This window comes from Anolis sagrei, chromosome 5 (genome assembly GCF_037176765.1).
Source record: "Anolis sagrei isolate rAnoSag1 chromosome 5, rAnoSag1.mat, whole genome shotgun sequence".
NCBI lineage: Eukaryota > Metazoa > Chordata > Lepidosauria > Squamata > Dactyloidae > Anolis > Anolis sagrei.
In genome coordinates, this window is record NC_090025.1 from 3,060,602 (window position 1) to 3,088,255 (window position 27,654).

Sequence of the window (27,654 nt, forward strand, 5' to 3'; positions counted from 1 at the left end):
GCTGGATTGCTCTTCATCGGCTGGCAGGAGGGGTTGGACTAGATGACCTTTGGGGGTCCCTTCCAACTGTACTGGATATCCCTCCCTACTCTATGATTCTATAAAAATGAATGGTGGAGTCTCCTTCTCTGGTTTTGAAATAGAGACTGGATTGATCTTCATCAGCTGGCAGCAGGGGTTGGACTAGATGACCTTTGGGGGTCCCTTCCAACTGGAGAGCCCTCTCGGAATATATGATCCTACAAAACGTGGAAAGGCTAGGGCTGGGGAGGCTGTGAAACCCTGCTCTGGATCTGACATTGCCCTCCACGACCCAGGTGACCCCCCATCGCTTCCCATTGGGGTCCATTGGGGTCCTCGCCTTCTTGTCCGCCTTTTAACTGCGCCCGTCCATCCATCCGTCCGCATTTCCTCCTCGCCAGATCCACTAATTATTATTGACAGTTGGCAGAGAGGAGATGTCAGTGGCTCCTCCTGTTAAACTGCATCTAATTAGTCACTGCTGGTTCACTGTCATCGTCTCAGCACCGCCACGCATTGGCTCATTAACCTTTTGCTTTTGCCTAATGGCGCCTGCCAGCAAGATGGTGGCAGATCAAACAGATGGGGGGAAGGAGAAAGAGAGGCAGAGGAAGAAAGAGAGGAAGATATATATATATATATATATATATATATATATATATATATATATATTCCCTGGCCCTCCAGTGATCCAGAAGGGCGACGGAGTTGGAGACCCATCCGCAAACCCATCCGCAGAAATGCCTTGACTCCCATCCAAACGGCAAAGGCCGCAAACTTGGAAGGGATCCCAAAGGTCACCTAGTCCAGCCCGCCGACAGTGAAGGAATTCCCTTCTAAAAGACCTTTGGATGGTGGCACATTCTTTACGTACTGGCCCTCCAGTGATCCAGAAGGGCGACGGAGTTGGAGAACCGTCCGCAAATCCGTCCGCAGAAATGCCTTGACTCCCATCCAAATGGCAAAGACCGCAAACTTGGAAGGGATCCCAAAGGTCACCTAGTCCAGCCCGCCGACAGCGAAGGAATTCCCTTCTAAAAGACCTTTGGATGGTGGCACATTCTTTACGTACTGGCCCTCCAGTGATCCAGAAGGGCGACGGAGTTGGAGACCCATCCGCAAATCCATCCGCAGAAATGCCTTGACTCCCATCCAAACGGCAAAGGCCGCAAACTTGGAAGGGATCCCAAAGGTCACCTAGTCCAGCCCGCCGACAGTGAAGGAATTCCCTTCTAAAAGACCTTTGGATGGTGGCACATTCTTTACGTACTGGCCCTCCAGTGATCCAGAAGGGCGACGGAGTTGGAGATCCATCCGCAAATCCGTCCGCAGAAATGCCTTGACTCCCATCCAAACGGCAAAGGCCGCAAACTTGGAAGGGATCCCAAAGGTCACCTAGTCCAGCCCGCCGACAGTGAAGGAATTCCCTTCTAAAAGACCTTTGGATGGTGGCACATTCTTTACGTACTGGCCCTCCAGTGATCCAGAAGGGCGACGGAGTTGGAAACCCATCCGCAAATCCATCCGCAGAAATGCCTTGACTCCCATCCAAACGGCAAAGGCCGCAAACTTGGAAGGGATCCCAAAGGTCACCTAGTCCAGCCCGCCGACAGTGAAGGAATTCCCTTCTAAAAGACCTTTGGATGGTGGCACATTCTTTACGTACTGGCCCTCCAGTGATCCAGAAGGGCGACGGAGTTGGAGACCCATCCGCAAATCCATCCGCAGAAATGCCTTGACTCCCATCCAAACGGCAAAGGCCGCAAACTTGGAAGGGATCCCAAAGGTCACCTAGTCCAGCCCGCCGACAGTGAAGGAATTCCCTTCTAAAAGACCTTTGGATGGTGGCACATTCTTTACGTACTGGCCCTCCAGTGATCCAGAAGGGCGACGGAGTTGGAGATCCATCCGCAAATCCATCCACAGAAATGCCTTGACTCCCATCCAAATGGCAAAGACTGCAAACTTGGAAGGGATCCCAAAGGTCACCTAGTCCAGCCCGCCGACAGTGAAGGAATTCCCTTCTAAAAGACCTTTGGATGGTGGCACATTCTTTACGTACTGAAAGGCCCAACAAAGGAGCGTGCATTGCATCCTCAAGGAGAGTTGCATTGAATCATTATGCTATCATTATCCGCTGTCCGAACGGATTCTCCCCTATGAACCATCAAGGCTATTAAGATCTTCCGGGGGGGGGGGGGGGCTGCTCTCGGTCCCACCACCCTCGCAATCACAATCTCAATCACCCTCAATCGCAATCACCCTCGCAATCACGGTTGGTGGGGACGAGGGACAGGGCCTTCTCGGTGGTGGCTCCCCGGCTTTGGAACTCCCTCCCACTAGAGATCAGATCTGCTCCCTCCCTCCTGAGGTTCAGGAAATCACTAAAGACCTGGCTCTGGATTGTGGCATTCGAGGACTGAACCTAGAACCTCCTCCCTGTGATGAATTATGATGAACTGTGACTACGAGTATGACTATGATCATGACTGGATTGACGATTTGGCTTAGGTAATTGTGATGATGATGTTCTATTGTACTGTATTGTACTATTTTAATATGTAATGAGTCCCTCGTTGAGGTGAGAAGGCCGGTATAGAAAACTTCTAAACTTCTAAAGCCGTTCAGCAGTGGAACTCTCTGCCCCAGAGTGTGGTGGAGGCTGCTTCTTTGGAAGCTTTTAAACAGAGGCTGGGTGGCCATCTGTCAGGGGTGATTTGAATGCAATATTCCTGCTTCTTGGCAGAATGGGGTTGGACTGGATCATGGCCCATGAGGTCTCTTCCAACTCTTTGATTCTAGGATTCTAAATAAAATAAATAATAAAGAATAGAAAGGAGCTCCAAAGGTCATCTAGACCAGGCTTGGGTAAACTTCGGACCGAAGTTTGCCCATGCCTGGTCTAGCCCAACAATATTGTCACAGAAGGGACTGTTGCACTCCAGACCAGGAAAAGCCCTCTGACTTTAAACACCACGCCATTCAGTAGGAAAACAATCCCTTTATTGAAGATAATTAAAAACCAGTAAAGTAAAAAAGCACTTAAAAGAAATAGGTAACTCAAATTAAGTAGGAAGATAAGCCGGAACAAAGCAGTAAAGTAAAAAAGCACCCTAAAGAAATAGGTAAATCCAATTAGGTAGGAAGATAGGCCGGAACAAAGCAGTAAAGTAAAAAAGCACTTTAAAGAAATAGGTAAATCCAATTAGGTAGGAAGATAAGCCGGAACAAAGCAGTAAAGTAAAAAAGCACTTTAAAGAAATAGGTAAATCCAATTAGGTAGGAAGATAAGCCGGAACAAAGCAGTAAAGTAAAAAAGCACCCTAAAAAAATAGGTAAATCCAATTAGGTAGGAAGATAGGCCGGAACAAAGCAGTAAAGTAAAAAAGCACTTTAAAGAAATAGGTAAATCCAATTAGGTAGGAAGATAAGCCGGAACAAAGCAGTCCAGGGAAATAGTCCATCAAACTCCATGAAAAAAAGGCAAAAACTTCTCTAATAAAATCCAAGAAACCAGGAAACATGAATCATAGAATCAACGAGTTGGAAGAGACCTCATGGGCCATCCAGTCCAACCCCATTCTGCCAAGAAGCAAGAATATTGCATTCAAATCACCCCTGACAGATGGCCAGCCAGCCTCTGTTTAAAAGCTTCCAAAGAAGGCGCCTCCACCACACTCCAGGGCAGAGAGTTCCACAGCTGAACGGCTCTCACGGTCAGGAAGTTCTTCCTCGTGTTCAGATGGAATCTCCTCTCTTGTAGTTTGAAGCCATTGTTCCATTGCGTCCTAGTCTCCAGGGAAGCAGAAAGGAAGCTTGCTCCCTCCTCCTCCCTGTGGCTTCCTCTCACATATTTATACATGGCTATTACATCTCCTCTCAGCCTTCTCTTCTTCAGGCTAAACATGCCCAGCTCCTTAAGCCCCTCCTCATAGGGCTTGTTCTCCAGGCATGAATATAAAAGACATGAATATAAAATCATAGAATCCAAGAATCAGAACCATGAAACAAAGGCACTTAAGAATGAATCTTTCCAAGCAAAGCTTCCAAGAAACAAGGGTGAGAACTTGACTTGATTCCAAATGATGCTTCATCTGACTACATATACTGTACTTGGGACTTTTATCTCATTCTTAAGGTATGCCCCAAGCACTCAGAAATTGATTTCGCTTTAGCTTCAAGTCTCTTATCTTTCTCACTCTGAGCCTGGCAGAATGCCGAAACCACTTTTCGGCTCTTCTGTTTTGACTAATCTCCTCCCGTCTTTCTATTTGCTCATTAATTTCTGCGGCTGGGCCAGGTGCCGAGCTGTTTTCAAGTTCCAAATTATGGGGATTCTCTGATAGCAATTCAGGGAGCATACCATCATCCCCACAGCTTTCAGGGACATTTTCATGAGAAACTACACTTTGAATAGGGATCTCCTGGCCATTCTCAATATCATTGACCAAACCATTGCCATCTTGAAACTCATTGTCATCACTCCCCACATCCAAAACATCCTGATCCTTAAACACAATCACAGGCTGAGCTCCAACAGGAGGTTGAAATGGATGGCCTTTGGGGTTCCCTTCCAACTCTAGGATTCTATGCTTCAATATCTCCCATAGTCATCTTCTAGCTTCTCTTTAAGAGCATCCAGAGAAGAAGACTCCATCACACTTCGAGGAAACATATTCCTCTGTTGAACAGCTCTTATTACCATCAAGATGGTCTTACCATCAACAGCTCATCACATAGTCCTCAACACTTGGGAAGTGTCCAACGTGTGAACAGCCAGCAGAGTGATCTTGTTTGCTGTGGACTCATCTTGTTGTGTTTCAAATAATAATAATAATAATCATCTGTTTCACGTGGAAAAGACAATACCGTAACAACACAATGCAGAGGAATACCGTAATAACACAATGCAGAGCAGAAGGGAAACTGGCCAAAGAAGGCTCTCTTTCCCATCCTGAGCTGCTGCAAGAAGATCGTGCAGACAGACTCCAAGGAGAGGCACAACACCGTTGCTCAGATGATTCATTGGAACTTGTGCCACAAAGACCATCTGCCTGCGACAAAGAACTGGTGGGATCACAAGCCAGAAAAAGTTACAGAGAATGAATGCGTCAAACTACTCTGGGACTTCCGAATTCAGACTGACAGAGTTTTGGAGCGCAATATTCCTGGCCTCAGAATCGTGTTAAAAAACCAAGTATGGATCATTGATGTTGCAATCCCAGGCGAGAGCAGGATTGGAGAGAAACAACTGGAAAAGCTGACATGAGATGAGGATTTAAAGATCGAACTGCAAAGACTCTGGCACAAGCCAGTAAAGATGGTCCCAGTGGTGATCGGCACACTGGGTGCAGGGCCTAAAGACCTTGGCCTGCACTTAAAAACAATCAGCGTTGACAAAATTACCACCTGCCAGCTGCAGAAGGCCACCTTACTGGGATCTGCACACATTATTTGCCGATACATCGCACAGTCCTAGACACTTGGGAAGTGTCGAACGTGTGATCCAACACAACAGCCAGCAGAATGATGATAACAACAACAACAATTATTATTATTATTTTTGCAGCCCAGGAGCAAGCCATCAGAACAAATGCCATTAAGGCCAGGATTGAAAAATCAGCGGATGACCCAAAATGCAGACTGTGCAAGGAAGCGGATGAAACCATGGATCATCTCCTCAGCCGTTGCAAGAAAATCACACAGATGGGCTACAAACAGAGGCACAACTCTGTGGCCCAGATGATTCACTGGAACTGATGTCACAAGGACCACCTGCCAGCAGTCAAGAATTGGTAAAGGGATAATAAAACTGCAAAGGAAGTGGAAAATGAATAGGCAAAAATACGGTGGGACTTTTGAATCCAGACTGACAAAGTTTTGGAACACAATACACCTGACATGACGATTGTGGAAAAGAAAAAAGTCTGGATGGTTGATGTCGCCATTCCAGGTGACAGCCGCACTGAGGAAAAACAACAGGAAAAACTCAACCGCTATCAAGACCTCAAAATCGAACTGCAAAAGCTCTGATGGCATAAACCAGTCCAGGTGGTCCCAGTGGTCATTGGCACACTGGGTGCCATGCCAAAAGATCTCAGCCGGCATTTGGAAACAATAAACATTGACCAAATCACGATCTCTCAACTGCAAAAAACCACCTGACTTGGATCTGCGCACATCACTCGAAAATACATCACACAGCCCTAGACGCTTGGGAAGGGTTCGACTTGTGATTTTGTGATGCGAAATCCAGCATAGAGATCTCGTTTGCTGTGACATAGTGTACTTTTGTGCAAGTAGAATAACAACAACAACAACAACAACAACAACAACAATAGATTTGAAGGAGCCAGTTTGGCAATAGGGTTGGAATTCTGTCCTAGGACTCTGGGAGACATAGAATCCTAGAGTCGGAAGGGAACCCCAAAGGCCATCCAGTCCAACAACAACAACAACAACAGCAATAGATTTGAAGGAGCCAGTTTGGCAACAGGGTTGGAATTCCGTCCTAGGACTCTAGAATCCTAGAGTCGGAAGGGAACCCCAAAGGCCATCCAGTCCAACCCCATTCCGCTAGGCAGGAGGACACAATCCAAGCCCTCCTGACAGATGGCTATCCAGGCTCTAAATCACAAACTCCTAGAGTCTGATGAGACCCCAAAGGCCATCCATTCCAGCCTTTTACTGTCATGCGGTAGCAGACAATCAAAGCATCCTCTGAGGATGCTTGCCATAGATGCAGGCAAAACGTCAGGAGAGAATGCCTCGACCATGGCCATATAGCCCGAAAAAACCTACAACAACCCAGTGATTTCGGCCATGACAATCAAAGCATTCCTGACAGATGGCCATCCAGTCCTGGGTGCAGATTCCTACTTGGCTACGGCTTGGTCTGCACATTCCTGCAGATCAGGGAGCAGGTTGCCAAACTCCCCATGTCCTTCTGCAAAGAAATGCAGACTACACAAAACACCCCCATGGAAACAACTGGGGGGAATAATCATCATCATCATCGCCATTAGCATTTACAAAGTCTTCAAAGTGCTTTGCACACATTCACCGGGGAAACCCCTTTGATCAATTAAGAAAAAACGGTGGCGCTACTAATTAGGACGGGGTAGAGGAACCCCCGCCCCACCCCTCTCACCCCAAATAATGGTTTTGTTTTGTTTTTCCATGAGAGGCCTGATCAAAGCGGCAAGTCCGGCACAAAATCCTCCTCCTCCTCCGCCCAAGCACCCAGCTGTTGCTCACCCTTTCATCCCCTGCAGACAAAGGAAGGAAGGAAGGAAGGATGGGGGCTTCCTGCAAAGCTAGGGGCCCCTTCGTGTGAATCCAGGCCCACATCCATGGGGAGTTCATATCCTTCTCAATCTCTTGCTTTGGATGCCATGCTACTAGGAGCGATGCCTGACTTCTGACTTCGAGGGGCAACCTCTCTGAATATGTACGGTTGCATTCCAGCACCAGATTTCTTTGCAAACAGATTTCCCAAAGAACTAAACTACCATATTGACTCGAGTCTCATTGCATCTAATGCACACCGCCATTTTCAAAAAGCTTGGGGTGAATCTATGCTGTAGAACAGGCATGGGCAAACTTGGGCCCTCCAGGTGTTTTGGACTGCAACTCCCATAATTCCAGCTATTTGGCTTAGAAATTGAGAAAAGCACCGGGGAGGTGGATCTGTAATTGGTTAAATGGACGAACCCAGAGGGTGCTCACCAAGGCTTCCTCTTCATTCTGGAAAAAAGTGATGAGTGGAGTGCCACAAGCAGGGTTCCGTCCTGGGCTCGGTCCTGTTCAACATCTTTGTTAATGACTTAGATGAAGGGTAAGAAGGCAGGATCATCAAGCTAGCAGACGGGACCAAATTGGGAGGGAGAGCCAAGACTCCAGAGGACAGGAGCAGGAGTAAAAGGGATCTTTGACAGATTAGAGAGATGAATGGCCAAAACTAACACAATGAAGTTCAACAGGGACAAATGCAAGATACTCCACTTTGGCAGGAAAAACGAAATGCAAAGATACAAAATGGGGGACGATGAGGCCTGGCTTGAGAGCAGTACGTGTGAAAAAGATCTTGGAGTCCTCGTGGACAACAAGTTACACATGAGCCAACAATGTGATGTGGTGGCAAAAAAAGCCAATGGGATTTTGGCCTGCATCAATAGGAGCATAGTGTCTAGATCTAAGGAAGTCATGCTACCCCTCTATTCTGCTTTGGTTAGACCACATCTGGAATATTGTATCCAATTCTGGGCACCACAATTCAAGAGAGATATTGACAAGGTGGAATGTGTCCAGAGGAGGGCGACTAAAATGATCAAGGGTCTGGAGAACAAGCCCTATGAGGAGCGGCTTAAGGAGCTGGGCATGTTTAGCCTGAAGAAGAGAAGGCTGAGAGGAGTCATGATTAGGGCAATGTATAAGTTTGTGAGAGGAAGCCACAGGGAGGAGGAGGGAGCAAGCTTGTTTTCTGCTTCCTTGGAGACTAGGACGCAATGGAACAATGGCTTCAAACTACAAGAGAGGAGATTCCATCTGAACATGAGGAAGAACTTCCTGACTGTGAGAGCCGTTCAGCAGTGGAACTCTCTGCCCCGGAGTGTGGTGGAGGCTCCTTCTTTGGAAGCTTTTAAGCAGAGGCTGGACGGCCATCTGTCAGGGGTGATTTGAATGCAATATTCCTGCTTCTTGGCAGAATGGGGTTGGACTGGATGGCCCAGGAGGTCTCTTCCAACTCTTTGATTCTATGATTCTATGATTCTATGATTCTATGAATATGTACGGTTGCATTCCAGCACCAGATTTCTTTGCAAACAGATTTCCCAAAACACTGAACTACTGCACTGACTAGAGTCTCATTGCATCTAATGCACACCACCATTTTCAAAAAGCTTGGGGTGAATTTATGCTGTAGAACAGACATGGGCAAACTTGGGTCCTCCATGTGTTTTGGACTGCAACTCCCACAATTCCGTCTCTTTGGCTTAGAAATTGATATAAGGTCCAACCCCCAGCGTTGGACACAACTGGACTTAATGCCAGGGGACAACTTTTTCCTATATATTCACAAACATACATATATACACACACACAACACATTGTTGTGACTCAGCTGGAACCACAGACTGATAGTGTTGTGACTCAGATGGGGTCTCAGAGTGACTTTGACAAGGATGATAGGATTCAAGTTCACAATCAGGTTCAAAATGATCCTGTTGTAGACAATGAGGAACAGGGTGTGCAAGTTCAGTTTCCCACAGCAGGGAATGTTTCCGCCCTGGCCATGAGACGGAGAAGGTCCTGGTTGCCATTACAGATGAACTTCGTCGCCAGTATGATAGTGGTGGATCGGCGCTACTGGTACTTCTTGACCTTACCGCAAAGTTTGACACCGTTGACTATTTTTATTTGTCGTGTCAGAGCAACCAGTCCGTTATATTACATTTCTAACAGAAAAAAGCAAACAAACAGAAAAGTACAAAACTTGTGGTTTGGTAGTTGGTTAAATGTCCTTTGACCAGTATCTGGCCACTTGCAGTGCTTCCGGTGTTGCTGCAAGAAGGTCCTCCATTGTGCATGTGACGGGGCTCAGGTTGCATTGCAGCAGGTGGTCAGTGGTTTGCTCTTCTCCACACTCACATGTCAAGGATTCCACTTTGTGGCCCCATTTCTGAAGGTTGGCTCTGCATCTCGTGGTGCCCGACCGCAGTCTGTTCAGTGCCTTCCAAGTCGCCCAGTCTTCTGTGTGCCCAGGAAGGAGTCTCTCATTTGGTATCAGCCATTGGTTGAGATGCTGGGTTTGAGCCTGCCACTTTTGGACTCTTGCTTGCTGAGTGTCTCTGTAGATCTTAGAAAACTATGTCTAGATTTAAGTCGTTGACGTGCTGGCTGATACCCAACCGTTGACTATGATCTAATGATTCATCATCTTGCCATGTCCGGAGTTTGCGGTCAGGACCTTAATTGGTTCAACTCATTTCTCTGAAACCGGAGTCAGTGTGTGGAGTACATGAATCAAGTGTCTGATAGATCCCCGCTTCTATGTGGGGTCCCCCAAGGTGCAATTCTCTCCCCTCTTCTCTTCAACATCTACGTTAGACCCCTTGTTAGTTTGGCTCGGAGTTTCGGCCTGGACTGCTACCAATATTCGAACAATACCCAACTCCTGCGCTTGGAGCCTGGAACAACGTCAATACCAGACAACTTCACCTTATATCTGGAAGTTCTGTCGAACTGTCTATGTGCTAGTAGACTGAAGATGAAGGAAGCGGTCTGCAAACACTTAGAAACAAATGCAGTCATTGCTAATAGTCAACATGGATTTATCAAAAACAAGTCATGCCAGACTCATCTGATCTCTTTTTTCGATAGAGTTACAAGCTGGGTAGATGCGGGGAATGCCGTGGATGTAGCGTACCTGGATTTCAGGAAGGCCTTCTTTGACAAGGTCCCCCATGACCTTCTGGCAAGGAAACTAGTCCAATGTGGGCGAGGCAAAACTACGGTGAGGTGGATCTGGAATTGGTTACGTGGACGAACACAGAGAGTGCTCACTAATGCTTCCTCTTCATCTTGGAAAGAAGTGACGAGTGGAGTGCCATCAGCAGGGTTCCATCCTGGGCCCGGTCCTGTTCAACATCTTGATTAATGACTTAGATGAAGGGTTAGAAGGCAGGATCATCAAGTTTGCAGACGACACCAAATTGGGAGGGAGAGCCAAGACTCCAGAGGACAGGAGCAGAATTCAAAACTATCTTGACACATTAGAGAGATGATTGGCCAAAACTAACAAAATGAAGTTCAACAGTGACAAATGCAAGATACTCCACTTTGGCAGAAAAAACGAAATGCAAAGAGACAGAATGGGGGACAATGAATGGCTCGAGAGCAGTACGTGTGAAAAAGATCTTGGAGTCCTCGTGGACAACAAGTTAAACATGAGCCAGGAATGTGATGTGGTGGCAAAAAAGCCAATGGGATTTTGGCCTGCATCAAGAGGAGCCTTGCGTCTAGATCCAGGGAAGTCATGCTCCCCATGCTCTATTCCGCTTTGGTTAGACCACATCTGGAATATTGTGTCCAATTCTGGGCACCACAATTCAAGAGAGATATTGACAAGCTGGAATGTGTCCAGAGGAGGGCGACTAAAATGATCAAGGGTCTGGAGAACAAGCCCTATGAGGAGCGGCTTAAGGAGCTGGGCATGTTTAGCCTGAAGAAGAGAAGGCTAGAGGAGTCATGATTAGGGCCATGTATAAGTTTGAGAGAGGAAGCCACAGGGAGGAGAAGGGAGCAAGCTTGTTTTCTGCTTCCCTGGAGACTAGGACGCAATGGAACAATGGCTTCAAACTACAAGAGAGGAGATTCCATCTGAACATGAGGAAGAACTTCCTGACTGTGAAAGCCGTTCAGTAGTGGAACTCTCTGCCCCAGAGTGTGGTGGAGGCTCCTTCTTTGGAAGCTTTTAAGCAGAGGCTGGGTGGCCATCTGTCAGGGGCGATTTGAATGCAATATTCCTGCTTCTTGGCAGAATGGGGTTGGACTGGATGATGGCCCAGGAAGTCTCTTCCAACTCCTTGATTCTATGATTCTATGAATATGAGGAAGAACTTCCTGACTGTGAGAGCCGTTCAGCAGTGGAACTCTCTGCCCCGGAGGGAGTGTGGTGGAGGCTCCTTCTTTGGAAGCTTTTAAGCAGAGGCTGGATAGCCATCTGTCAGGGGTGATTTGAATGCAATATTCCTGCTTCTTGGCAGAATGGGATTGGACTGGATGATGGCCCAGGAGGTCTCTTCCAACTCTAGGATTCTAGGATTCTATGAGAGGCTGGATGGCCATCTGTCAGGGGTGATTTGAATGCAATATTCCTGCTTCTTGGCAGAATGGGGTTGGACTGGATGATGGCCCAGGAGGTCTCTTCCAACTCTTTGAGTCTATGATTCTATAATCCAGTTCAAAACAGATCCTCTGGATTTTATACGGCCTAAAGACATGAGAGCCAGCAACAGGAACTCTTCTACCAAAGTTAGGTCACTTTATCTATCCTTTTATATAACATGTATTACCTGCAGTAGTAAAAGTAAGTTTACTTTTTTACCTTTGCATCTGTTCTCTCCTGCTTCCTGCCATAAGCTCATATATAGCACTGGCTACACTGCACTCGACTCTGCTCTAGAGACAAATCTTCCTACATGAATATAAAAATATGGCAAAAAATAAATAAAATCAGCATAAGATGCTCCCAAGGGAGACACAACAGGGGAGAAGAATATACAATATGAATAGATATTTAAAACTATTGTAATGTATGATAGACTCTGGAGCAGTCATGGGCCAAGTTTGGCCCTCCTCCAGGTGTTTTGGACTTCAACTCCCACAATTCCTAACAGCCTACCGGCTGTTAGGAATTGTGGGAGTTGAAGTCCAAAACACCTGGAGGAGGGCCAAACTTGGCCCATGACTGCTCCAGAGTCTCTTTCTCACAAATTAGAGGAGAGAGAAGGAGCGTTGAGGCCACTCACCTCGGACATTTGCGGGAAGAGGCTGATGGCCAGCGGGAGGGCCAGTCCGAAGGCAGCAAGGCACACGAGGCTCTGGACGGGCAGGCCCAGCCGAGGCCGGGAACGCAGCAAGGACGTCCTGCAAGACAAATCATCATCATAACAGTAACCATTTTATTTCTTACCTGCCTCTTTCTGTGAGCCCAATACACACCCCCATCTACACTGCAATACAAATGACACTTGCTGGAACACCTCAGCAAGCGAGAGTCCAAAAGTGGCAGGCTCAAACCCAGAGCCTGAATCAATGGCTGATACCAAATGAGAGATTCCCCCCTGGGCACACAGAAAACGGGGCGAATTGGAAGGCGCTGAACAGACTGCAGTCTGGCACCACAAGATGCAAAGCCAACCTTCAGAAATGGGGCCACAAAGTGGAATCCATGACATGCGAGTGCGGAGAAGAGCAAACTTCAGACCACCTGCTGCAATGCAACCTGAGCCCTGCTACATGCACAAGGGAGGACCTCCTTGCAGCAACACCAGAGGCACTCCAAGTGGCCAGAGACTGGTCAAAGGACATTTAATAAACGACTAAGCTTGCAAACCCTGTGTCTTTTGTATGTTTGTTTGTTTGTTCTGTCAAAAATGTAACACAACTGTTCGGCTGCCTGACACAATAAATAAATAAAATAACACTCAGCACATTGTAAACTTACTTCTTTACTGTCCGATGGTAACATTGCGAACTCACTAACTGTTATCAGTACTAGTCCACACCTCTTGCATTCCAGAGTGACGCACGACGCAGCGTCCATTTGTTCTATACACTTGATTTATGACCTCTCTAGGAATGCCATTCCCTCCATGGTTCAGTTAACTCTTTCCACACAGGAATACATTACACTCTGCACATAGCTACTGCATTTTAAACATACATACATACATACTTTGAAATCTACATTATAAATTGCAAACAGCTTCAACAAATGCATTATATAGTCAGCGTAGATTCATATAAGACATGTCAATGCCATTCAGGCTGGATTGGGTTGTGGTGCAGCTGGTTGGGAATCGGCTGCATTAAAATCACTACTGACTGGAAGGTCATGAGTTCGAAGCCAGCCCGGGTCGGAGTAAGCTCCCAACCATTTGTCTAGCTTGCTGTCAACTTTTGCAGCCCAAAAGACAGTTGCATCTGTCAAGTAGGAATTTTAGGTACTGTTGCACTCCAGAACAGGAAATAGCCCCTCTGACTAAAACACACCACATGTTGAGTGAAGGAATAATCCTTTTTATTAAAGCGTAGCAAAAAAGGCAGTAGAAATAAATGCTTGTAACAATAGGTAAGATTCCAAAAAGCAACAAGGCATTCAACATCAGAAACATCAGGAAACTGAAACAAACAGGTTCAGGTACAGTAGGTTCATAGAATCATAGAATCAAAGAGTTGGAAGAGACCTCATGGGCCATCCAGTCCAACCCCATTCTGCCAAGAAGCAGGAATATTGCATTCAAATCACCCCTGACAGATGGCCATCCAGCCTCTGCTTAAAAGCTTCCAAAGAAGGAGCCTCCACCACACTCCGGGGCAGAGAGTTCCACTGCTGAACGGCTCTCACAGTCAGGAAGTTCTTCCTAATGTTCAGATGGAATCTCCTCTCTTGTAGTTTGAAGCCATTGTTCCGCGTCCTAGTCTCCAGGGAAGCAGAAAACAAGCTTGCTCCCTCCTCCCCCCTGTGGCTTCCTCTCACATATTTATACATGGCTATCATATCTCCTCTCAGTCTTCTCTCATTCAATCATTAACAACCTCAGATATGCAGATGACACCACTCTGATGGCCGAAAGCGAGGAGGAGCTGAGGAGCCTTCTAATCAAGGTGAAAGAAGAAAGCGCAAAAGCCGGGTTGCAGTTAAATGTCAAAAAAACCAAGATTATGGCAACAAGAATGATTGACAACTGGGAAATAGAGGGAGAAAACGTGGAGGCCGTGACAGGGTTTGTATTTCTAGGTGCAAAGATTACTGCAGATGCAGAGTGTGGCCAGGAAGTCAGGAGACGCTTCCTTCTTGGGAGGAGAGCAATGTCCAATCTCGATAAAATAGTCAAGAGTAGAGACATCAGATTGGCAACCAAGATCCATTGCCTAGTCCAAGCCATGGTCTTCCCTGTAGTCACCTACGGAGGTGAGAGCTGGACCTTAGGGAAGGCTGAGCCAAGGAAGAGAGAGGCTTTTGAGCTGTGGTGCTGGAGGAGAGTTCTGAGAGTGCCTTGGACTGCGAGAAGATCCAACCAGTCCATCCTCCAGGAAAGAAAGCCCGGCTGCTCATTGGAGGGAAGGAGACTAGAGACAAAGCTGAAGTCCTTTGAATGCCACATCAGGAGGAGACAGCAAAGCCTAGAGAAGGGAATGATGCTGGGGAAAGTGGAAGGCAAAAGGAAGAGGGGCCGACCAAGGGCAAGATGGATGGATGGCATCCTTGAAGGGACTGGACCGACCTTGAAGGAGCTGGGGGTGGTGACGGCCGACAGGGAGCTGTGGCGTGGGCTGGTCCATGAGGTCACGAAGAGTCGGAGACGACTGAACGAATGAACAACAAATACACACACATACACACACACATGCACACACATAGAATTCCAGTGTTAGGTGGAGTCAAAGGAAAAAGGGAGGATGAAAAATAGCTGCTGCTTTAAGCTTAAGGCTTTTCCTGCCAGTAATGCAACCTTATTTTGAAGTTCATAGAGTGGGGCATGCGCCCATAGCATAAGCCCATTGGACCAGTGAATGAGGCTGTTGGCTACTAGGCCTGGGCAATCCATGGTTCTAAATGGTTCTAAAGTACTTCCAAAACTAGTTTTTTAAGATCTACAGAGACACTCGCTGGAACACCTCAGCAAGCGAGAGTCCAAAAGTGGCAGGCTCAAACCCAGAACCTCAACCAATGGCTGATACCAAATGAGAGACTCCCCCCTGAGCACACAGAAGACTGGGCGACTTGGAAGGCGCTGAACAGACTGCGCTCTGGCACCACGAGATGCAGAACCAACCTCCAGAAATGGGACCACAAAGAGGAATCCTCGACATGCGAGTGTGGAGAGGAGCAAACCACTGACCACCTGCTGCAATGCAACCTGAGCCCAGCCACATGATGCACAAGGGAGGACCTTCTTGCGGCAACACCAGAGACACTCCAAGTGGCCAGATACTGGTCAAAGAACATTTAATCCACTACCAAACTCACAAATTTTGTATTTTGTCTGTTTGTTTGCTTTGTTCTGTTAGAAATGTAATATAATTGACTGGTTGTCCTGACACGACAAATAAATAAATAAAATCCCGCCAGTGTGCCACTCAGAGACTCCTACCTAGCCAATAGTCCAGAGGACAGGAGCAGAATTCAAAACGATCTTGACAGATTAGAGAGATGGGCCAAAACTAACAAAATGAAGTTCAACAGTGACAAATGCAAGATACTCCACTTAGGCAGAAAAAATGAAATGCAAAGATACAGAATGGGGGACGCCTCGCTCGAGAGCAGTACGTGTGAAAACGATCTTGGAGTTCTCGTGGACAACAAGTTAAACATGAGCCAACAATGTGATGTGGCGGCAAAAAAAGCCAATGGGATTTTGGCCTGCATCAAGAGGAGCATAGTGTCTAGATCTAAGGAAGTAATGCTCCCCATGCTCTATTCTGCTTTGGTTAGACCACATCTGGAATATTGTGTCCAATTCTGGGCACCACAATTCAAGAGAGATATTGACAAGCTGGAATGTGTCCAGAGGAGGGCGACTAAAATGATCAAGGGTCTGGAGAACAAGCCCTATGAGGAGCGGCTTAAGGAGCTGGGCATGTTTAGCCTGAAGAACAGAAGGCTGAGAGGAGATATGATAGCCATGTATAAATATGTGAGAGGAAGCCACAGGGAGGAGGAGGGAGCAAGCTTGTTTTCTGCTTCCTTGGAGACTAGGACGCGGAACAATGGCTTCAAACTACAAGAGAGGAGATTCCATCTGAACATTAGGAAGAACTTCCTGACTGTGAGAGCCGTTCAGCAGTGGAACTCTCTGCCCCGGAGTGTGGTGGAGGCTCCTTCTTTGGAAGTTTTTAAGCAGAGGCTGGATGGCCATCTGTCAGGGGTGATTTGAATGCAATATTCCTGCTTCTTGGCAGGGGGTTGGACTGGATGGCCCATGAGGTCTCTTCCAACTCTTTGATTCTTTGATTCTTTGACCCTATGGATGTGGGGCGGAGAGACCTGTCCAAATGCTGGGGAGGGGCTTCGCTATGGAGTCCCCTTGGCCTCCTTCTGTTAATTGCGGCCCGACAGATGATCAGCGCCCAATTTAGCCTCCCAGGTGCAACTTCCGCGTTGGGTGTTTCTAAACTCGGGCCAGTTTGGACGACAATGGCATTGATGGCCTCCTAATTAAGAGGAGCTACGGAACCGATTAGAAGAAAAAGACGGAGAAGAAAAGGGCCTTAATTAACACTTGAAGTGTAATGTCTTAATTGGGGCTCGGATATCTAGCATTTGCAAAGTTCAGCCTAAATGACTCACAATTAGCCGCCTGGGCCGCCCACCCCACCCCCCCCTTCTCCTCTTCTTCTCCAAGTTGCAAGGAGCCAAAAAAAGAACCTGCGGCTGATGCAAACACGGAGCCGCAAAGCCACAGGGACCATGCACACACACACACCCCCAGGATGATGTGGCATTTATTTGCATCATGCCCCCACACTTGTGGGGTTCCAATGCGCCCCTGCCTGGGCTGGCACGCTCGGCTCCATCCCCTGAAGTGGAAAGGACACCACCACGGCAACAAGGGCCAACAAGCCACAAACAATTCGTTTTGTGAGTCCGCTGGAGATAATTAATCCCCGTTTTGCATAAAGATAAATGGAGAAAGAAATTAAAAACAAACCCCCGCCGTTGAAATCGAGCATGCCCCCCCCCCCAAACAAGGGATGGTGACTTATAGTTCTGTAAAGGACAAAGGTACCAGACTGCACAATAGGGGTTAAGTCTTGGTCAATTTGCCAAGGTCTTAACAACAATCCCATGAAACTTCGGGAATACCTAGACCTTGGGGTCTCTGCCTCTCTCGGGAGCTGTAGTTCTCCAAGGACGGGGAGCAAAGCTTGTTTCCAGAGACACCAGGTCCATTTGGGCCACTCAAGAACTCCTGCTAGGACCTTGCGTTTTAGCCATCCCCTATGGACGCTCTTTCCCCCCACATGGACAAACCTTATGAAATCTTGCCTTTTATGAACTTCAGATATATGAAATGTGTTTTCTGATTTCTTTGTGTGGCAGAAGCCTTTCCCCTTTTCTTCTGACCTTTGTTTCCCCTATATACACGAAGAAACTCCACCAAAAGGGACTACAAAGCCCCAAACATTCCAGGAATTTTTTTATCCACAACTTCCTTTTGCATGAACAATAGCCTGGGCAGCTGGTGGCCCTCAGAAGAATTGTCCAGCCCTCAGCTTGCCCCTTTGGCAAAAATCTTAATCATATTTCCTCCTAAAGGACAGAAGGTCTTCGAAAAACCTTTTGCCTTCGCTCTGATTAACTCAGCTATCTCCACCAAGAAACAATCACCCCAGTCTACACATGTTGATCCATTCCACTCAAAACACAATAGATCAGGCTGGCTTGAGATTTCCCCTTTGTCTCGCCGGCCACATGGCATTATTTTTTTCACATTCATTCATAGATTCCTTTGTGTCCTTTCATCCCGCTTCCCTCTTTTCTGATTTGCTATCGCCACTAGATGGCAGAAGCCTCCCCATTGGACCCTGCGGACCGCTGGAGCTTCCTGATTGGTCCGGAGGCACCGGGTGCGGGAGGGCCACCTCCCAGCTGTTCACCCATTGTCCAATCGCAATGGAGGGCGGCAGGGAGGCTGGGGCGGGAAGTTTGAACTCTGCAACTTTGAAAACTCTATATAAATCGCTGTACCAAATGTATTTCTTTATGCTTGCATGCGAATGATCACCGCTTCAGCTGAATCGCACAATAAACCTCGGTGCCACTTCTTCGCCTTGGCAAGAGTGTCATTTCAATTATTAATATCAATAAAATTGCTGGAATCAAGCTTCTCTGACGGCTCGCCAAGGTCATGGGCACTCTTTGGTGCGGTCCTAGGGGTCTCCCTTACTGGGGAGACCCTCCTAAAGTCCGTATTGACTTCACCATAACAGGAGTGGATGGTAAGCCACCAAATCAAGAAAGAGTCTGCGAAAGATGCTTTTGCGGAATCAAAAATGCAAAAAAGGGTCGTTACGGAAGAATCATAAAGCGATAGAGTTGGAAGAGATGACATGGGCCATCTAGTCCAACCCCCTTCTTTCTGCCTTGCAGGAAAAGCACAATCAAAGCACCACCAGCAGATGGCCATCCAACTTCTGTTTAAACCAGGCATGGGCAAACTTCGTCCCTCCATGTGTTTTGGACTATAACTCCCACAATTGTGGGAGTTGTAGTCCAAAACACATGGAGGGACGAAGTTTGCCCATGCCTGGTTTAAACACTTCCAAGGAAGGAGCTTCCATTGCAAGACAGATAACTTACTTAGGCAATCCCTCGTTGGCTGAGTAGGATTGTCTTCCAAGATTGGTGTCCTGGCCGTGGTTCCGTAGGTGACTGTGGAGCCCTATTCTTGATCTGCATCTTCTCCCACAGTGAGGACATTGGTTTCCAGGTGGAAAGCGGTCCCATTCGGAGTTGGCTTGATGCGCCTTCCTCTTTGCATGTTTCTCTCTTTAGAGCTCCATTCGTACCTCTTTGAATCTTACAGCACTGCTGGTCACAGCTGACGTCCAGTTAGAGCGCTCAAGGGCCAGGGCTAACTTCTCAGTGTCTATGCCAGAGTTTTGAAGGTTGGCTTTGAGCTCATCTTTCAATCTCTTTTCCTGTCCTCCAACATTTTGTTTTCCGTTCTTGAGTTTGGAGTAGAGCAACTGCTTTGGGAGACGGTGGTCGGGCATCCGGACAACGTGGCCGGTCCAGTGGAGCTGATGACGGAGGACCATCGCTTCAATGCTGGTGGTCTTTGCTTCTTCCAGCACGCTGACATTTCCCTGCTTGTCTTCCCAAGAAATTTGCAGGATTTTCCGGAAGCAGCGCTGATGGAATTGTTCCAGGAGTTGCATGTGACCACCAGCTCCTCCGCAATCAACTCTGTTGGACCGGCCACGTTGTCCAGATGCCCGATCACCGTCTCCCAAAGCAGTTGCTCTACTCCGAACTCAAGAATGGAAAATTGAATATTGGTGGGCAGGAAAAGAGATTTAAAGATGGGCTCAAAGCCAACCTTAAAAACTCTGGCATAGACACTGAGAACTGGGAAACCCTGGCCCTTGAGCGCTCCAGCTGGAGATCAGCTGTGACCAGCAGTGCTGCAGAATTTGAAGAGGCACGAATGGAGGGTGAAAGAGAGAAATGTGCCAAGAGGAAGGCGCGTCAAGCCAACCCCGACTGGGACCTCCTTCCGTCTGGAAACCAATGCTCTTGAAGATGCAGATCAAGAATAGGGCTCCACATCACCAACGGACGCGCCGCCAGGACACTGATCTTGGAAGACAATCCTACTCGGACAATGAGGGATGGCCTAAGTAATCAGGGACCCTTTGGGTTCCTTCACCACCAAATTGCAAGGTCTCTTTCCTCCTACGTCTCCATGGAAAGACGTAAACGCTGCTGGAAGGGTGGGGGAAGAGCCTGGCGGTGGCATGCAAACAACCCCTTGAACGCAGTTGCAAGTTATACAAAACTAACAAGGACTCTTGCGAGACCTTGCGGGCTAAAAATATATATATTACGGCATCGGCATCCACGGTTCTGCCTCCTTCATGGAAGTGTCATCCTCGACTGGAAAGTACAGACTCGTGCACAAACAGAGCGGTGGGAGGCTGGGAGCGTAAACAGGGAGGTCAGCGAGAAGGGAGAGGCAGAAGGCAACAGCAAGCCTACCGCTTGCTAGACACATTCGCATCCTGCCAGCTTCCAGCATGTCTCCATGATGGATAGCATGTTCCTGGAAGGACAACAGGGACCTGCAACCGCACTAAATTAGCTTTCTTTTCACCCAGCATAGCTTAGAGTTGCATTGGAGGACCCGGCATATTCCTAAAGAAGCTCCCACTCACCCATCTTTCAACGTAAACAATAGGTCCAGGCATGGGCAACCTTGGACCCTTCCTCCAGGTATTTTGGACTTCAACTCCCACAATTCCTAACAGCCCCAGACCCTTTCCACTCAACAATTCAAACAGAAAGGAGGAAACCATAGTGTCTTGCATTTGTCCCTGATGAAATTAATTTTTTTAGTTTTGGACTATTTGGGTCTATTTTCCTAGTTTTGACCTATCACAGTGTTTCTCAACCTAGGGGTCGGGACCCCCATGGGGGTCGCGAGGGGGTGTCAGAGGGGTCGCCAAAGACCATCAGAAAACATAGTATTTTCTGTTGGTCATGGGGGTTCTGTGTGGAAAGTTTGGTCCAATTCTATCGTTGATGGGGTTCAGAATGCTATTTCATTGTGGGTGAACTATAAATCCCAACAACTACAACTCCCAAATGGCAAGGTCTATTTTCTCCAAACTCTACCAGTGTTCACATTTGGGCATATTGAGTATTTGTGCCAAGTTTGATCCAGATCCATCATTGCTTGAATCCATGGTGTTCTCTGGATGTAGGTGAACTACAACTCCCAAAAGCTCAAGGTCAATGTCCACCAGACCTTCTCAGTATTTTCTCTTGGTCATGGGAATTCTGTGTGCCAAGTTTGATTCAATTCCATCATTGGTGGAGTTCAGAAGGCTCTTTGATTTTAGGTGAACTATAAATCCCAGCAAGTCCAGCATTACCAAATGACAAATGACAAAATCAATCACCCTCAACCCCACTAGTATTCAAATTTGGGCGTACCAAATTTGCTCCAATGACTGAAAATACATCCTGCATATCAGATATTTCATCTCAACATGAGAAACAACTTCCTGACTATGAGAGACGTTCAGCAGTGGAACTCTCTGCCCTGGAGTGTGGTGGAGGCTCCTTCTTTGGAAGCTTTAAAACAGAGGCTGGATGGCCATGGGTGCTTGGAATGCAATATTCCTGCTTCTGGGCAGAATGGGGTTGGACTGGATGGCCCAGGTGGTCTCTTCCAACTCTTTGATTCTAGGGTTCTATGATTTACATTACGATTCATAATAGGAGCAAAATTACAGTTATGAAGTAGCAATGAAAATAAAGTTATGGTTGGGGGTCACCACAACATGAGGACCTGTACTAAGGGGTCACGGCATTAGGAAGGTTGAGAACCACTGACCTATCAGCTCTCTAATCTGTTGAGGTCCTTTGAATCCTGACCCTGTCCTCTGGAGTATTAGCTCTCCTTCTTCATTTGGTCCCATCCAGACACTTGACCAGCAGGTCCTCTAAACCTTCATCCAAGTCATTAATGAAGATGTTGACCAGAACTGAGACCTTCCTTATGGCACCCCAATAGTCATTTCTTTCCAGGATGAAGAAATTCTCTCACACCAGAAGCAACCTGCAGTTTCTCAAGTCGCTCTTGACAAGAAAAAAAAAGGATGAAGAGGGACCATTGAAGGAGGAGGAGGAGGAGAAGAAGAAGAAGAAGAAGAAGAAGAAAAAGAGGAGGAGGAGGAGGGGGAGGGGGAGGAGGAGGAAGACCTGGTTATGGCTCATGAATGGAACCCTGAAGAAGGAGACAGAAGAAGGATTGATTCTTGAAGGCCAGGAGCAAGCCATCAGAACCAATGCCATTAAGGCCAGGACTGAAAAATCAGCCAATGACCCAAAATGCAGACTGTGCAAGGAAGCTGTGCATGGACCATCTCTTCAGCTGTTGCAAGAAAATCGCACAGACGGACTACATACAGAGGCACATCTCTGTGGCCCAAATGAATCACTGGAACTTATGTCACAAGGACCACCTGCCAGCAGCAAAGAATTGGTAAAGGAATAATAAAACTGCAAAGGGAGTGGAAAATGAACATGCAAAAATACTGTTGGACTTCCAAATCCAGACTGACAAAGCTTTGGAACACAATACACCTGACATCATGATTGTAGAAAAGAAAAAAAAGTCTGGATTATTGATGTTGCCATTCCAGGTGACAATCGCATTGAGGAAAAACAACAGGAAAAACTCAGCCGCTATCAAGACCTCAAAATCAAACGGCAAAGGCTCTCGCATAAACCAGCACAGGTGGTCCCAGTGGTCATTGGCGCACTGGATGCCGTGCCAAAAGATCTCAGCCGGCATTTGTGTCCAATTCTGGGCACCACAATCCAAGAGAGATATTGACAAGCTGGAATGTGTCCAGAGGAGGGCAACTCAAATGATCAAGGGTCTGGAGAACAAGCCCTATGAGGAGCGGCTTAGGGAACTGGGCATGTTTAGCCTGAAGAAGAGAAGGCTGAGAGGAGATATGATAGCCATGTATAAATACGTGAGAGGAAGCCACAGGGAGGAGGAGGGAGCAAGCTTGTTTTCTGCTTCCTTGGAGACTAGGACACGGAAGGAGAGAAGGAGGGAGAGAAGGAGGGAAAGAAGGAGGAAAGGAGAGAAGGAAGGAAAGAAAGAAAGGTAGAGAAGGAAGGAGAGAAGGAAAGAAGGAAGTGAAAGAAGGAAGGAAAGAGAGAAAGAGGGAGGGAAGGAAGGAAGTAAAGAGAGAAAGAAGGATGGAACCAAAGAGCAAAGGAAGCAAGATAAGAAACAGGTAGAGAAGGAAGACAGAAGGGAAAGTAGAAGGGAAAGAAAAAGAGAAAGAAGGGAAAGAAAAAGAGGGAAGGAAGGAAAGAGGGAGGGAAGGAAGGAAGGAAGGAAAGGAGGAAAGAGGGGGGGAAGGAAAGAGAGAAGGAAGGATGGAACCAAAGAGCAAAGGAAGGGAGGAAAGAAACAGGTAGAGAAGGAAGAAAGAAGAAGGGAAAGAAAAAGAGAAAGGAGAAGGGAAAGAAAAAGAGGGAAGGAAAGAGGGAGGGAAGGAAGGAAGGAAAGAGAAGGAAGGATGGAACCAAAGAGCAAAGAAGCGAAGAAAGAAACAGGTAGAGAAGGAAGAAAGAAGGGAAAGCAGAAGGGAAAGAAAAAGAGGGAAGGAAGGAAAGAGGGAAGGAAGGATGGAACTAAAGAGCAAAAGAAGCGAGGAAAGAAATAGGTAGAGAAAGAAGAAGAAGGGAAAGAGGAAGGGAAAGAGGAAGGGAAAGAAAAAGAGGGAAGGAAGGAAAGAGGGAGGGAAGGAGGAAGGAAGGAAGGAAGGAAGGAAGGGAGGAAGGAAGGAAGGAAGGAAGGAAGGAAGGAAGGAAGGAGAGAAAGAAAGAAAGAAAGAAAGAAAGAAAGAGGGAGGGAAGGAAGGAAGTAAAGAGAAGGAATGATGGAACCAAAGAGCAAAGGAAGCGAGGAAAGAAACAGGTAGAGAAGGAAGAAAGAAGAAGGGAAAGCAAAAGGGAAAGAAAAAAAGGGAAGGAAGGAAAGAGGCAGGGTAGTAAGGAGAGAAAGAAAGAAAGAAAGAAAGAAAGAAAGAAAGAAAGAGGGAGGGAAGGAAGGAAGGAAAGAAGAAGGAAGGATGGAACCAAAGAGCAAAGGAAGCGAGGAAAGAAACAGGTAGAGAAGGAAGAAAGAAAGAAAAGGGAAAGTAGAAGGGAAAGAAAAAGAGGGAAGGAAGGAAAGAGGGAGGGAAGGAAGGAGAGAAAGAAAGAAGAAGAGAAAGAGGGAGGGAAGGTTGGCCACAGCAACGCGTGGCAGGTACAGCTAGTCAATAATAATAAGTTTGGTAAAAGGTAAATTGCAAAATGAAAGTGACGACAGTAATGGAATCAGTTGGAGAATTTCAATAAGTTTGCCGCTTCAGTCAATTTATTGGGTGCCTTCCCTCGTACATGGTTTCGTTACAACAGACTAACACAGCTACGACTCTGGAGAAGAGTCGGGAAACAACAATGAATTCATTAATCAGAATGAGGGGAGGGGAGGAAAGAAGGAAGGAAGGAGATGCTAAATGGAAAGAAAGCAACACAGGCACGAAGTTCTTCCGAATCTCTTTCCCTGCAATTTGCATCCTTGGCTTTGCTGTGTCTTAGGGCAGAGCAGCTACACTGATCCTTTAATGCAGTTTTAAACTGGTATTGAGCTCAGAGGATTACATGGAAACCCTGGAACAAGTCTGAAGCCACAATAGTAATGACACAAACCACAGAGCCCTGGTGCACAGTAAGGGCTTCCTTTTATGTGCCTTTTGTGCAAGATTGGTGCCTAGCCCAGACAAGGGCAAGCTTCGGCCTTCCGCCAGGTGTTTTGGACTTCAACTCATCTGTAGACATCTGTAGACAGTCCACGTCTCACAGGCGTATAGCAAGGTTGGGAGGACAATAGCTTTATAAACAAGCCCCTTGGTCTCCTTACGGATGTCCTGGTCCTCAAACACTCTCTGCTTCATTCGGAAAAATGCTGCACTCGCAGAGCTCAGGCAGTGTTGTATTTCAGTCTTGATGTCTGTAGACAGTCCACGTCTTGCAGGCATATAGCAGGGTTGGGAGGACAATAGCTTTATAAACAAGCCCCTTGGTCTCCTTACGGATGTCCTGGTCCTCAAACACTCTCTGCTTCATTCGGAAAAATGCTGCACTCGCAGAGCTCAGGCGGTATTGTATTTCAGTTTTGATGTCTGTAGACAGTCCACTTCTCACAGGCATATAGCAGGGTTGGGAGGACAATAGCTTTATAAACAAGCCCCTTGGTCTCCTTACGGATGTCCTGGTCCTCAAACACTCTCTGCTTCATTTGGAAAAATGCTGCACTCGCAGAGCTCAGGCGGTATTGTATTTCAGTTTTGATGTCTGTAGACAGTCCACGTCTCACAGGCATATAGCAGGGTTGGGAGGACAATAGCTTTATAAACAAGCCCCTTGGTCTCCCTATGGATGTCCTGGTCCTCAAACACTCTGCTTCATTCAGAAAAATGCTGCACTCGCAGAGCTCAGACGGTGTTGTATTTCAGTCTTGATATCTGTAGACAGTCCACGTCTTGCAGGCGTACAGCAGGGTTAGGAAGGCAATAGCTTTATAAACAAGCCCCTTGGTCTCCCTACGGATGTCCCTGTCCTCGAACACTCTCTACTTCATTCAGAAAACTGCTGCCCTCACAGAGCTCAGGCGGTGTTGTATTTCGGTGTCGATGTTGACTTTGGTGGAGAGGTGGCTGCCAAGGGAGCGGAAAGGGTCAACATTTTCTAATGTTACACCATTAAGCTGTATTTGTGGCATTGGAGAGGATGGCTGGTGATTGCAGCACAACCTGGGGATCACAACCAGACACAGTGAAGACACCTGCCCTTGCGCTTTGCTGCACAGGCGGTGTTGAATTTCAGTGTCAATGTTGACTTTGGTGGAGAGGTGGCTGCCGAGGGAGGGAAATGGTCCACATTTTCTAAAGTTACGCCATTAAGCTGTATCTCTGGCATTGCAGAAGGATTGCTTGGTGACTTCTAGAAGAGCACTTTGGTTTTCTCAATGTTTAATGACATCCTAACGTTGAAGTCCAAAACACCTGGAGGGCCAAAGTTTTTCCCATGTCTGGTTTCAAAGGTTTGAAGACACTGAACATATTGCAATCCCTCCTTTTCTGAATTCAGAGCATTGTGTTGCATCGGAGAAGGAAGACGCCCGTGTTGCCGCCATTGGAAGAGCAGCCCCGTGGAAGAGACCTCCTGGGCCATCCAGTCCAACCCCATTCTGCCAAGAAGCAGGAATATTGCATTCAAATCACCCCTGACAGATGGCCATCCAGCCTCTGTTTAAAAGCTTCCAAAGAAGGAGCCTCCACCACACTCCGGGGCAGAGAGTTCCACTTCTGAACGGCTCTCACAGTCAGGAAGTTCTTCCTCGTGTTCAGGTGGAATCTCCTCTCTTGTAGTTTGAAGCCATTCCTCCATTGCGTCCTAGTCTCCAGGGAAGCAGAAAGGAAGCGTGCTCCTTCCTCCTCCCTGTGGCTTCCTCTCACAGATTTATACATGGCTATCATGTCTCCCCTCAGCCTTCTCTTCTTCAGGCTAAACATGCCCAGCTCCTTAAGCCGCTCCTCATAGGGCTTGTTCTCCAGACCCTTGATCATTTTAGTCGCCCTCCTCTGGACACATTCCAGCTTAGAGTCAATATCTCTCTTGAATTGTGGTGCCCAGAATTGGACACAATATTCCAGGTAAAGTGGTCCAACCAAAGCGGAATAGAGCATGGGGAGCATGACTTCCCTAGATCTAGACACTATGCTCCTATTGATGCAGGACAAAATCCCATTGGCTTTTTTTGCCTGCCACATCACATTCCTGGCTCATGTTTAACTTGTTGTCCACAAGGACTCCAAGATCCTTTTCACACGTACTGCTCTCAAGCCAGGCATTGTCCCCCATTCTGTATCTTTGCATTTCGTTTTTCCTGCCAAAGTGGAGTATCTTGCATTTGTCACTGTTGAACTTCATTTTGTTAGCTTTGGCCCATCTCTCTAATCTGTCAAGATCCCTTTGAATCCTGCTCCTGTCCTCTGGAGTCTTGGCTCTCCCTCCCAGTTTGGTGTCATCTGCAAACTTGATGATCATGCCTTCTAGCCCTTCATCTAAGTCATTAATAAAGATGTTGAACAGGACTGGGCCCAGGATGGAACCCTACGGCACTCCACTTGTCACTTCTTTCCTGCCAAAGTGGAGTATCTTGCATTTGTCACTGCTGAACTTCATTTTGTTAATTTTGATCTCAGACTCCGAGGTGGAACGTAGAGGGAGATGCGTTCGGACAGATAAACATCGTCCCCATTCCCATCATGAACATCAGCATTAACATGAACATCAGACACAATCACAGGCTGAACAGGCTGACATGCAACACTCCCATTTCAGCATCAGGTTTCCACTTTCCATAGGTGTGCGCATGGCACCGAGAACCTGCTGTTTTGCGAGGGACCGAGTGATGTTTAAGCGAGAGACAGGGAGGATCTTGCATTTGTCACTGTTGAACTTCATTGTGTTAGTTTTGGCCATTCATCTCTCTCATCTGTCAAGATCATTTTGAATCCTGCTCCTGTCCTCTGGAG

The 27,654-nt window shown here is 47.1% G+C and overlaps 1 protein-coding gene across 2 annotated transcripts in view; it reads right to left on the bottom strand.

Annotated features, from left to right (window-relative positions):
- The window catches only part of SFXN5 (sideroflexin 5), a 160,596-nt gene that overhangs the window by 26,934 nt on the left and 106,008 nt on the right, over nt 1–27,654 (bottom strand). Inside the window, exons 13-14 of one of the 2 annotated variants that reach the window (XM_067468441.1) lie at nt 12,555–12,672; nt 12,131–12,220 (exon numbers count right to left, since the gene is read on the bottom strand). In XM_067468441.1, coding sequence (XP_067324542.1) covers nt 12,167–12,220; nt 12,555–12,672 — 172 coding nt within the window. In that variant the 3' untranslated portion in view covers nt 12,131–12,166. The remainder of the gene's footprint in view (nt 1–12,130; nt 12,221–12,554; nt 12,673–27,654) is intronic. The other variant, XM_067468440.1, reaches the window with a different exon arrangement.